Genomic DNA, 12,395 nt, shown 5'->3' with positions numbered 1-12,395 from the left:
AGGAAATATGTAAAAAAAAGTAAAAAAAAAATTTTCAGGACTAAATGTCTTCCTTAGGCATCGTCGGTGTTTAGTGTGACCTCTCATGGCACTAAACACATCTTAAGTGTTTCTGAGCAGAATAAAGTAAATAGATTAATTTCTTTAAAATTAGAAATTAGGATTTAATTGTATTTAAGTTCAAGAGATCCTGCAGTTTCCTGCTATTGCTCAAGTGGAAGAGGATTTTACCCTAAAAACATGACACATCAGTTTACATTTTTATTCAGTTTTTAATACTACATACACATTTCCTGGATGTATTCTATTAAATAGCCTGAAAAAAAACTATTATATATGATCACTATAACATTGCAAAAACATCAAATCTAATGGTGGCATGGTCAGAGGTGGAAAGTAACGAATTACTGTAATTGAGTAGTTTTTTGTGTATTTTTACTTTTTTGAGTAGTTTTTAAAATCTGTACTTTTACTTTTACTTAAGTATGTTTTGTTATTGTACTTCGCTACATTTTAAATCATATCCGTTACTGAGTAAAAAAATATTTTAAAAAGCAAGGTGATAAAGACGCGCAACGGATGTAAATGGGCGGGGCCCGGGGAATGCGCAAAAAGAACCATGGAGACGGACGAGACAGGCGCGAACTAATGCAGACCCGCCTCAGTTCAAATCTTATGAAAGAAACCCCTGGTCATATTTAAGCGACCACTTTCCACTGACGCGAAGCGAGTGTTTCATTTCTATGAAAGGTAGGATTCATGCTCTTAAGTACGAAATTGCACGACGCGTTTTTAATACCATGCGCATTATCTTCCGAGGTCTAGCAGCTTCGCGTCAAGTAAAAACACAACTTCAAAACGTCCTCGAGAATGCGCAGGTCATTAGACATTGCAGAGAAAGAGAGAGAGAGAGCGCGAGAGAGAGAGAGCGCGCGCGAGAGAGAGAGAGAAGAATAAAGGTCATCAGGTACCCAGGTCAGGGAAGTAAGAAGATAATAAACGTGTCAAATGTATATAGACATGGCACTCATCTCATTATATGCTCATTTAAACTAGATATATAGTTTAATAAAATAATGTATGTTACCAGCAATACATCAATTACAACCTTACTATAGTGATTGTATTTACAAGCCGCTGACCACCTTCAAAAGTGCATAACTCACATGTAAAAATCATTAAACAATTCCATAAATGTTTCTTACTTTAAAAAAGCTTTTTATTTTATTAACTTTTTGTTATTGCACTTTAATTGTAAAGATGTTCCTACAATTAAAAACAACTAGTTTGAGATGTATATTCCCTTGTCGTTTTTGAACTATAACCTCCACCTCTTCCCGCTGTAAAAAAAAGTAACTTTTACTCTGAGTAAAGTTAAAATGACTTACTTTTTACTTTTACTTGACTACAATATTTTAGTACTTTTTCCACCTCTGGGCATGGTGGCCTAGACTTTTGCACAGTACTGTATATATATATATATATATATATATATATATATATATATATATATATATATATATATATATATATATATATATATATATTAAACTCTGTTGTCTAAGTTTCCTTGTTTCAGCTCTTGTCCTACACTTTAAATAAAAGGTACAAAAGTTGTCACTGGGGCGGTGCCCTTTTAAAAGGGCCTATGTATATACCATTTAGCTACAGATATGTACCAATATGTACTTTTGAGGTACAAATATGTAGTATAAAGGTGTACTTTTTCACAGGGTAGTGCCTCAGTGACCGCTTTTGTACCTTTATTTCTGATAGTGTACCTGTAAACATGGCTTTGTACACTCTCAGAAAAACGTATAAAGGTACAAACGTTTTCAATGGAGCGGTACCTTTTAAAAAAAGTACACTTTTGTACCTAAAAGGTCCAAGAGTGTAGACTACACTTACACTGTACAAAATGTTTTGCTTTTTTGTTGAATCAACACAGTTTTAAAAATTCATTTCAACCTACTATTATTTATCTTGACTAGAGATAAGCTGTTAACTTATAAAATGAATTTGACTTTTTTTAACTAAGTTGTAGCAACTCATCTCTTGTCAAGATAAATAGTTTAAATGATTTGTAAATCTAAGTTAATTCAACAAAAAGGCAGCAAACATTTTTTACAGTGTATTAGATGTTTAACTTATCTTTACTTAGGATAAAAGTGTTAAATTAATAAATGTTAATATTGGAAATAATTTTCGTCATTAAATTGTAATGCCTTTTATATTTCAGTGAAAAAAATCACATTAAAATGCTACAATACAATGTGTGTTGTTTAAAATGTTAAGTTTTTACTAGAGTGCTAGTAAAAAATCTGTATGTGTTTCCATAACAAATACATAACAATAGGACGACACATAAAAACACACGAAAAAAAAAAAACTGGCCGGTGACGTTGTTCAATGTGTGGGTGACATTACAAAGAGCAGGAAGACTTATTGCTATGAATGAACACGTAAAAAACATAAAAATCTTTTGTAGTCAAATCCCACAGTAATGCTTTATTGCATTTCCCCCTTTCCTTCTTCAACTCTGACTCAAAATTCTGAATTATATTTAATTATATTATATACCAGTATACCATATGCACAATGAAAAGCTGATCACGTTACATACTGCGTTCAATTTTCCTTAAACTCTTTAAAACACTCAAATTTTTTCAAGGCTTGTTTCTAGTGTATTGAAACATTATTGACACATTTAATATCCAGTTGTTAGGTCTGTATCTGGATAACTGTGCATGCATACTGTGTTACCTGTTAAGTGTATATACTGTAACAAAAAGGGTGAAGTTACTGACTGCGTTTCTACTTTCTTTTTTATTTATAAGGATTGTTGACCACTGTGTAACCTGATCACATTTGTAAAACACCAACCAAACACTCTGTGAGTCCTGTTTCTCACCCTTACAATTATTTTACAATAATTTTTGTTTCTGTTCTTCCTTCCAGTGCATAATGTAACAGGACTGGTTCTTTTACGATCAATCTTTCCAACATCAGAACATTAAAGATGTAGAGCTTATTGGATGGTAACAAACTGACTTGACCTTATGCATTGTGATTTTTATTGTATTACATTTTATTGATGTAACGATAAACATCACATTCATCAGATTCTTTAAGTTCAAAGCGAATGTGAAATGTGAAGTCAAGGTTCATCACCATGAGTGTTCCTTGGAAACCAAACCCATAACTGTGGCGTCTCTACAATTTGAGCTACAGATGCTAATGTATCAGAACACGAGGCTGAAGAATGACAGATATTAATGAAGAATGCAGGTGGCACGTGTTCGGTGGCACGCTCAGGATTATGATACATCATAGGCAGTGGTGAAAGATACATGTATGCTATGTTTAGAAGCCAGGATGTTACAATAACATTGGATTCATAGAAGTCTATATACTTTAAAGTTATCATTTTTTATTTGTTTGGCTTTTGGACAGATCTTTTTTGTACAGTTGCTCAATAGACTGAACAAATATTCTGTGTAGTTAATGCATAATTTGTAAAAAAAATTGCTGTAGTTATGCAGCTGTTTGCCAGTAAATTACTGTAGATTTAAATTCATGTTATTTGCTGGCAATAGTTTGTTCAAAGTTAGATGAACATTAAACAGTAACAAGTCTTTGTCTTTATCGAATAAAATTATGAAATAACAGCTTCATGTTAAGCATTCTCGGAAAATCCTCATCAACTTTTTTCTCATCAACTGTATGTGAAAATTTCCAAAGAAAACATTTTACATTTTTATGATACATAATAATAAACAGGATTTACATTTAAGTGGAATTTTTGTTGCCCTTTTATTTAAAGCTACCCTCATATATCACCATTGTTATGGTAATATCAATAATCCACAGTGTGACCAGGAATGGTGAACTGAATTTATATTAACTGGACCATAAAGCTAGAATCTTACCTGCATGCATCTGTCATTTGATCTTTTTTAAAGGTCTGGACATGCCATGGTATGACAAATGAGCAATATTGTTCTGTTTTCTTATTACAGATTAGTCATTATCTTTTGACTTATGACTTGATGATTTCAAATGCCTTATTTGTATATGTATCCTCTTTTGGTCATCTATTACTACTTTCGTGCATGTTTGACAGCATGATTCTTCATAATTCCTGTTCCTAATATTATTATCAGTCATGTCAATGATATTTTTATCGACTTCAACAAACATTTAAATTATTAAATATCCAATCTGTTATAGAATGTAATAATTAACAGTTTTTTTTTCTTATAATTGACATTTAAATGTTGATTTAACCTTTGTAAAAGAAGTGAAATAACTTTTTTCTTGGATAAAAAAAGCTAAATTAATCTCACATAGTATTAGCTTAAGCATCACAGATAGACCCGATGTATGAGGAATGCTAAAAATAATTTGATTATTTTTCTAAATTTGTCTAACAGTTTTCAAGAGTTGTAAGTTCGTTTAAAAAGTTTATTTTTAAATAGTATTCTTTAAAAAGTATTTTTTTTCTTTTATAATATTTAGTGGTTCATTTATTTTTGTCATCTCTCTCTCTCTCTCCCTGTAACATATACATTCCAAATTCACGGCAGTTTAGGATCTCTTAATTTGTTTTTCGTAATTATGTGCGATTGTTTTCACTGTGACGTAACGCGACAACAACCAGAATGGCGGCCTCTACAGTTTCAGGTAAGGCTGAAGGCGTTCGTCAGTGTCATTTTAATATCCTAAAAACATACTAACATAACATACTATCTAAAAACAGACAACACACATGCATCCACTGTTATGCCAGATGTGTGTCAGAACGCTTCTTGTGGGAAAATTAATAAAAACAATAATCATTATTATTTGAATGAGCTAATATGCATAATCATTATTGATTTATAGAGTTAGAAAATCAGGAACTGTGACGAATCACACCCACACAGCATCTAAACTTGAGTTTCCCGCCAAAGCACATTCTATTAATAGTCTCAATTTAAATATATATTTATATTTTTATATAAGCTTGGCGTCTTTTATACATGTTAACATTTTAAACAATGATAAAACATATCAACAATTAAAATAAAATAAAAACAAGTAAAACAAAGAGTTTTGTGGAGACTACAAAAGTAGCCCTCCAGATTGTTTTATGCATTGTGGTAGCCCTTGCTCACAAAAAGGTTGGAAACCAAAGATCTAAAAAAATGATTAACTGTTAATGGCTAAACGTGTAATATGTTGTAATGTTGCCCCATCTAGTGATCTACAAGGGGCATTACAGTTCTTTTAACACAATATTATTATTTTTTTGTACAAGGATTATTATGACCACAAGGTCACGCTATTGCTGTTTATGACGAGGTTGTAAGAGACGCTATGCTGCTACTGTGTGCGCTTGAGTTATGCAATATTTACAACAATATACTGTAGACATTAAACAGGACCAGATAAACCTGAAAATACTAAAAATAGAAAATGTTTCACCTCACATTCTGATTGTCTTTGAGGGAGATTGTGACCATGACACAAAATTTTACTGGCCAATCTGGTTTCCTGTCAATCTTACAATAAATGCTCGCGTAAGTAGCCTAATGTGCGATTATTTAAGACCGAAGCCAAACTAACTCGTGCTAACGAGTATGAACCCGAAATATGTCGTTCACATGCACTACACATATAAATTAAACGAGTAAATAAATATTTCTACTCTTTAGGCATTTAACATTGTTATTGGATTAGTTAACGGCACATGTTTCTATGACTACTTCATGCAATAGCAAATCGTTTAGCTTCATTTTTTATCACTCGTTTAAGTTTGTTTAATTTTTTTTTTTTTTTTAAATCTGTTTTATATGTGCTTATGAGTTTTCCTTATTAAAACTAATTGATTAAATTTAAAGTTCAGCTAAAGTCCCTCGGGCCATGTGTGTATAAAGTTGCATTTATCTCTTGTCTTTGTATTCTGGTCTGGCATGCAACACACACTGGAATAACATAACTCTGAGTGAGGGCGTTTCTTCCTCAGGTTGAATGTGACTGCGTCTGCAAGTCTAATAAGCTGACTACCTAGATAGCATTTTTGGACGACATACACGTGTGCAACTGCTACTGATGCCTCGAAAGTTGTCTAGGAAGGTAGACGAGTTCGTATAAGATAGAGCCAGGTCCGTTCACAAAATAGAGTTGGCGTTTGCACACGAGTAAGCAGTATCTCGTGCGCATCTTTATAAACTGTTACCGAACTGAACCGCGTACTTCTAGTTTGTCGCCATGGCTAAAAAAAGTATTTCTGCCAAAAAGTCTTTCAAGAGCTTGTTTTCTAAAAGTGAAGCTAATCTGAAAGATTGTGTGGAAGATGACAGTAGTAGGAGTTCAACGCTTAAACTATTCAAATGGAAGAAAAAGAAGAAAAACTCAACAGACATACCAGAAGACAACCTGACGCTTGCCAGGTATAACATTTTTTATGCTCATGAACGCAGTTTTCCATGAGGAATTAATAATTTCCAGACATGAAAAAAGTTTAACCTTATTTTTTTACATGTCTTTAAATTACTGTATTTTTTTAAAATGTGATTTAAAATGTATAACCGATAAACATAATCAAATATGTCAATACATTTTCAGTTTAGAATGAACTTTGTTACACCATAGCACCAGTGCTTTCAACCAGAGGGTGATGATCTGTTAAACATTATACAAAGTAATGTTAATATGCTTAGACTTGACACTAAAGTTGATGTGTTTTTAACAAATCAAGGTGAATTCAGGTAGATTGGTACCTATTTTTTACATTAAGATGACTGTCAAAAACGGTCAAAATTTTGCTGAATTCATCCTATATGATTACGTGGAGGGTCCCTGGGTTGACTGAAAGTCTAAGTTGGGGTCCCTGGGTCTTTAAAGTTTGAAAACTTAAAGCCATATATTGTAAGTCCTTGACTGATAAGTGCTATCTCCCAGAATGACTGCAAATGAATGTTTCTGAACTGATCCATGGGACTTTTTGCAACACTGGACTTTGGACATCACTCTTCCCTCGGCCAATACCAGTCTGTTTAAACATCCTCTTGAACTACATTTATCTAAAATAACTAAAGTGACCACTGGTGAATCTGCTCTTTAGTCATAGCGGACCTAAAAGGTTTTTACAAATGTGTATTTTGAGGTGATGTACAGACCATGCTGCACTATACAGGTATTTATGTATACAGTACCTTGAAAACATTTGTCTAATACCCCCTTTATATTCTGCATTAGATCATGTTAAACATCAAATGCAGCAAGTGGTGACACATACTTGGTAATCTGTGAATTAAAATAGTTGGTCTGAATAGCGTGCAGATTACTTAAATTGCAACCTGAAGAAAGGCTGGATAATATTGTGTGAGTGGCAATAAAAGCATTTATTAAAGCTCTCCATAAAAGAACCAGCTTGTGTACATATTATTGTAGGTCAGTAAGTCATAAAAGCTCCTCCAGCAGGTTAGTACCCTACAGCATTCCTAACAAAGTGTCACTGTTCTTTAAAACTGACTGGATCTGTTTTTTGTGTTTGCGTTCATACAATTCTCCGTGATGCCCTGTTTAAACAATGTTTACCACGTGTTCTTCCCAAATGAACCACAAGAAAAAGCAAACAAACCACGTACCGCAGTAAGGTCATGTAAGAGGATGTTTAAAGACCCAAAAACAAGTTTCTTGTGTCTTATAATTTGTGCTGTATAGACCAACAGAATTTGGGGATCAAAATGTTGATTTGTCTCTCGAACTAACAGTATGCTAGGCTCATTTCAAAAGTTTTAAAGTCCCCCTGTAGTTGATAATTTTGTCACTTAAAAATCATAATTCAGCATCGTAATAAAATAGGTAAAGGTTTTTTCTCTAATTTCTTTGTTTTAAAGTATCTTGAATGTAACTCTACTACACCCTTGCCTCATTTAGTATACGCTGATCTATGAATATGTAGGGCTGGACAATAATTCAATAAAAATATATTTCATGATATAATTTTCTCCAATAACAGTGATATGGTTTCTAAAAACATTTCGAATCCACGTCACGTCTAAAAACGTGTTAAATGCGGTTCAAGGCGCATATTTGTTCATAGCGCTTCCATGGCGTCTATTGTAGCCAAGCGCCCGTGAGTCTCCGGGACGCAATGAAAACGTAATGCCTGATTGGTACCTCGCGTCAAATCATATCATTGTCACTGTGCGATCAATTAATCTGGTTAATCAATTAACTTTTAGAGTGTTTGTCCGGGAGAGGTGCACTCTTAAAACGAATGTGTTAAAATAACACATCTTGTGTCTAGTTAAGGAGAACACATCTAATGTGCTGTCCTTAACTTAACACATCTCTGTTGTTTTAACACATTTTGTGTTGTCCCTTTTTTAATTTGAACACAAAATCAACACGAAATGACACATAATGTGTTAAAATAACACATAATGTGTTAAATAGTTTAACACAAAACAATCTGTTTAAATGAACACATCCTTTCTTAGAGTGTGTCAGTTGCTCAGAAGTACTAGACGGAGTTGCGGGGTTAGTTTGCGTCAAGTAACAGCTTCTATGGTGACACCAAATAGGGCGAGAGAACGGGAGATATAATGCAAAAAAAAGTAACCTACAGATGAGAAAAATATGGTTGCCAGGTAAAAAAAGGGAAAAATAAGAAACATGCAAAAGATAAAATAATGTATGCAGCTAGACATTCATATCTAATATATCATTATGTAGCTTGCCATGCAATTACAAACAGAGCTTTGATATTAATTTCAACTATCTTATGTAACAATAGCCTAGAAGTGGTACTACTATTCAAATGTTTTAGAGTCTCTTTTGCTTAGCCTATTTATTTATTTATTTTTTTCTACATTGAACTATAATTACAAATTGAACAAAACTATGTAACTATGAAAGTCAATACTGTGACTAAAGAAATCCATTCAGGTGCACCTTATTAATATTATATGTACCGGTATGCCTTAAAGTCTTATGTTTATTTGACTGGGAGTTTACATTAAATTTTATATGAATGCTAAATACAATTTAAAGATGAACATCAATTTATTTGTACATGTTTTATTTTTTAAAATAAATAATTTTATATGAGGAGGCTTCATAGACCTGGCAAATGAAGCTTGTAATTTTTTTGTAGGTAAAAAAGAAGTTTGTAGGTACAAACATTCGTTGTAGGCTTTTTTTGCAGTTTATCCCAAGCCATATTTTTAACATTCATACCATTATCAGATTTATACCGTATTGACGAAATTTAGAAGTTTATTACTGGCGATAGAAATTTTGGCCTTGTCCTCTAGCCCTATGAATATGCAAATAAAGACTCTCCGCCTCAGAACACACTACTAAGTTAAAGATTACCTAATGCTGGGTTGTTTTAACCCAAAGACTTGGTTAGTTTGGTAGTTTTTAACCCAGCAATGTGTTCTTCTATCCAATATTTACCCAGTATGGGTTGAAAATAACCCAGTCATTTTGAGAATAAAGATATAAATATGCGAATTAGTCTTCGACTCCAGTCAATAGCACCTGCTTGGACTAAGTACACACATGCTGCATTTATCAGTTTCAGACATATAGCTGCTTAAGGGGGTCGCACATCGGACGCGCAGCTCATCGCCGCACAGCGCGGCACCGTTTTAAAATAACAGATCACAGAACACAAAAAAACTGCACGCTCATGAGTGCACGTTCATGTGTCTGTCCGCTGTGACACAAGGGGGTAGCACAGAACGCCACTCACATAATTAAATAACATCATATTTGTCTCAAATCGTTAGCGAATAACATTGGCTGCTAACGTATATTTTGCATTTTGAAGTAGACGCTATCTGACTAAGCTTGTGCTATTTAATGTGCACTTCCGGTGTACGATACCTCTGAGTTGTCTTAAGGCCGTTTCACACAGTACACGGCAACCGCAAGTGTTTAGTTCTTTTTCAAAAGGAGACGTGCGGAAAGTGGCAAAATGGTGGCTATTACATAGGTGAAGCGGAGTTGGTCCACACGCCTTACTAGTGCATCCAAAATCCTGTCCCTTTTCCAGACATGGTACTTAATGGCAGGCGGCATTGAAGATACACACATTTGTTCAAAATGCTGCACAAAACCCTTCCAAAACAAGGGAAAAGCTGAAGCCGAGCCGGGAATTTTGCCACGTACCGTGTGAGAAGGCCTTTACACGACACGGCGCCGCGCTGCGCGTCCGGTGTGCTACTCCCTTTAGTCTCTATCTCTTCCGATATTGGCCGCATTTCTATCTCTTCTGTCTTTTAGTTTAAAAAAAAACAATAACTCTCTCTTTTTCTCTTAACTGGTATTGTTATGGAATAGTGAAAACTTGTATCTTGGTAAGCACCTTTTGTACTATTGCCTTCCTAAGCTTTATTGTTTTCCTTCCTAAGCTTTATTGTTTTCCTAATCTTTGTAAGTCACTTTAGGAAAAGCTAATGCATTCTGCTAAATGTATAATTCTGCTAAATGCATAAATGTAAAATGTAGACACCCGTTTAGGGTTCAATGCCTATAGCTTATAGTCTATGCATCCATACATATCAATGGATCGAACTACTAATCCACTTGTTAAACTGTGTTGATGTGATTGGTTACATGTTTGTGACGTAGGAAACCCAAGCAATTTAAAAACGCAGGTTTTGGAAAATTCTAATTTTATGGAGAAAATACTTAGCAATGGTGTTGAATGATGATTTTTCACATATTGCGTTATATTGAAGCATATTAAAAACACCACATAGATGTATAAACTATAATAAAAACTAGATTTTTTTTTACCACCGGGGGGTTGTGTTGCATGATCTCTGAAAGCCAATGATGACATTTCAAATCACCTAAACAGACACGCCCCTAACCTAATAGAATCTAGACCTTCTTTTGATAGACCCACCCCACACATACATTTGCTGTCCTATCTGTGAAGTGCATTTAGGGTTAAAGTATACATTTCTTGTCTTTTTTAACTAAATGAACATAAGAGTGTAATTAATAGCATGGTTTCAGGCTTATTCTCATGAGTCACTGTTCTACACTGCATAGCAACAAATGATATGGTTATACCCAAGGAACTGGCCATACTACATGCTTACTGTCTGCAATCACACATAGTGAAACTCAAAATGTTTGGTTGTGCCCTGCGGGGAAAAGCTTGAAAAATTCAGATACCTCAGTGAAAGTTTCTGCTTGTTTTCACCTGATTTGAAGTTATCGGTGTGACAGCCAGAGCTGAACTGTTTATCCCGATTAAATAAAAAATAATTGCTCTACTGGTTTTGCTGGGGGTCCGTTTTAAATAAGCATGTTTGTGCACATTCACCCACTTTTAGCATCAGAGTGCCTCAGGGCTTTGCGGGTGGGTTTGGAATGCGAGCAAGATGTTTAGCATTGACCCTAAAATGTCTAAACGTCAGGCAGCTCCCTTCTGAAGACTCTCACACTACGCTGAGGGTCTCGAACCACGGTAATAAATAAATGTAGCATACACACGCATGCAAATAAAATCAGTCTCGGTTTCTACAGGATGCTTTTGAATGCTTTCATCACATGCCTCCAAAGATGAGTTATTTGCTTTCACCAACCCTTCAAGTGGTATTAGAGTGATACTGTAAAAGTTCTTTGTTAAACTTACTTAATATTAATGAGAGCTAAATTGTTCACATTCCAAAACTGTGATTGTTTCCATGACTTAATGGAATTGTGGATGCACCTGTTTCACCCCTGCTTAACGCCAACTAGAAAGTATTTACTTTATGTAAGTCCGCACAATCTGGCTATTGTGTCCCTGAAGAGGGTGAATCAGAACTCGTGGGGTGGTGACAGCATACCATTGACTGTGGTAACCTGTCAGAGAAAGATGAGACTTTGTTTAGCACTTAAGTTGTTTTAAGGTGCGTTTGTATGCATATGTGTTATGTAAATGCGTTCAAAAGTTTAAGTACGGTGTATCTGAGCATGTGCTATGTTTACAATGTTGTTTGAAAAAATGCTGAAGGTTTCCACTGACTTGGTAATTAATAACTTGTTTACAGTACTCATTCTGTTCGCATGAGCTGTCATGAGCATAATAAGGCCTATTTTTCTCAAATTGTAAACCATGATCCTTACAAAGTCATCGGTTTGATTCCCAGGACACATGTGAAATTGTAAAATGTTCACCTTTTCGTTGCTAATACCTATTTTTTCATAGATACAAAAAACATAACAGGTTTATGTTTTTGTTGCTTTTATGAGTGGCTGACTGAATGTTTTCTTCCACAGAACCGAGCCTGCAACATTGGGTGGCAGTGATAGTCAGGATGGCGAGGAGTTTTCTGGACACAAGCCATCTGTGTTTGGCACTGGCCCAAGGAAAAAGGTCAGAGAGCACAGCACTT

General features: G+C 34.6%; 1 protein-coding gene across 2 annotated transcripts in view; it reads left to right on the top strand.

The window, feature by feature from the left end:
* Nucleotides 1–6,071: 6,071 nt before the first annotated feature.
* Nucleotides 6,072–12,395, top strand: part of crybg2 (crystallin beta-gamma domain containing 2) — a 39,251-nt gene continuing 32,927 nt past the window's right edge. For both annotated transcript variants that reach the window (XM_065290114.2, XM_065290109.2), the window contains exons 1-2: nucleotides 6,072–6,434; nucleotides 12,280–12,376. In XM_065290114.2, the coding sequence (XP_065146186.1) occupies nucleotides 6,253–6,434; nucleotides 12,280–12,376 (279 nt within the window). In that variant the 5' untranslated portion in view covers nucleotides 6,072–6,252. The remainder of the gene's footprint in view (nucleotides 6,435–12,279; nucleotides 12,377–12,395) is intronic.

Source organism: Paramisgurnus dabryanus, chromosome 19 (genome assembly GCF_030506205.2).
Source record: "Paramisgurnus dabryanus chromosome 19, PD_genome_1.1, whole genome shotgun sequence".
NCBI lineage: Eukaryota > Metazoa > Chordata > Actinopteri > Cypriniformes > Cobitidae > Paramisgurnus > Paramisgurnus dabryanus.
Note: the sequence above shows the minus strand (reverse complement) of the source record. Positions and strands in the feature narration are given on the sequence as shown.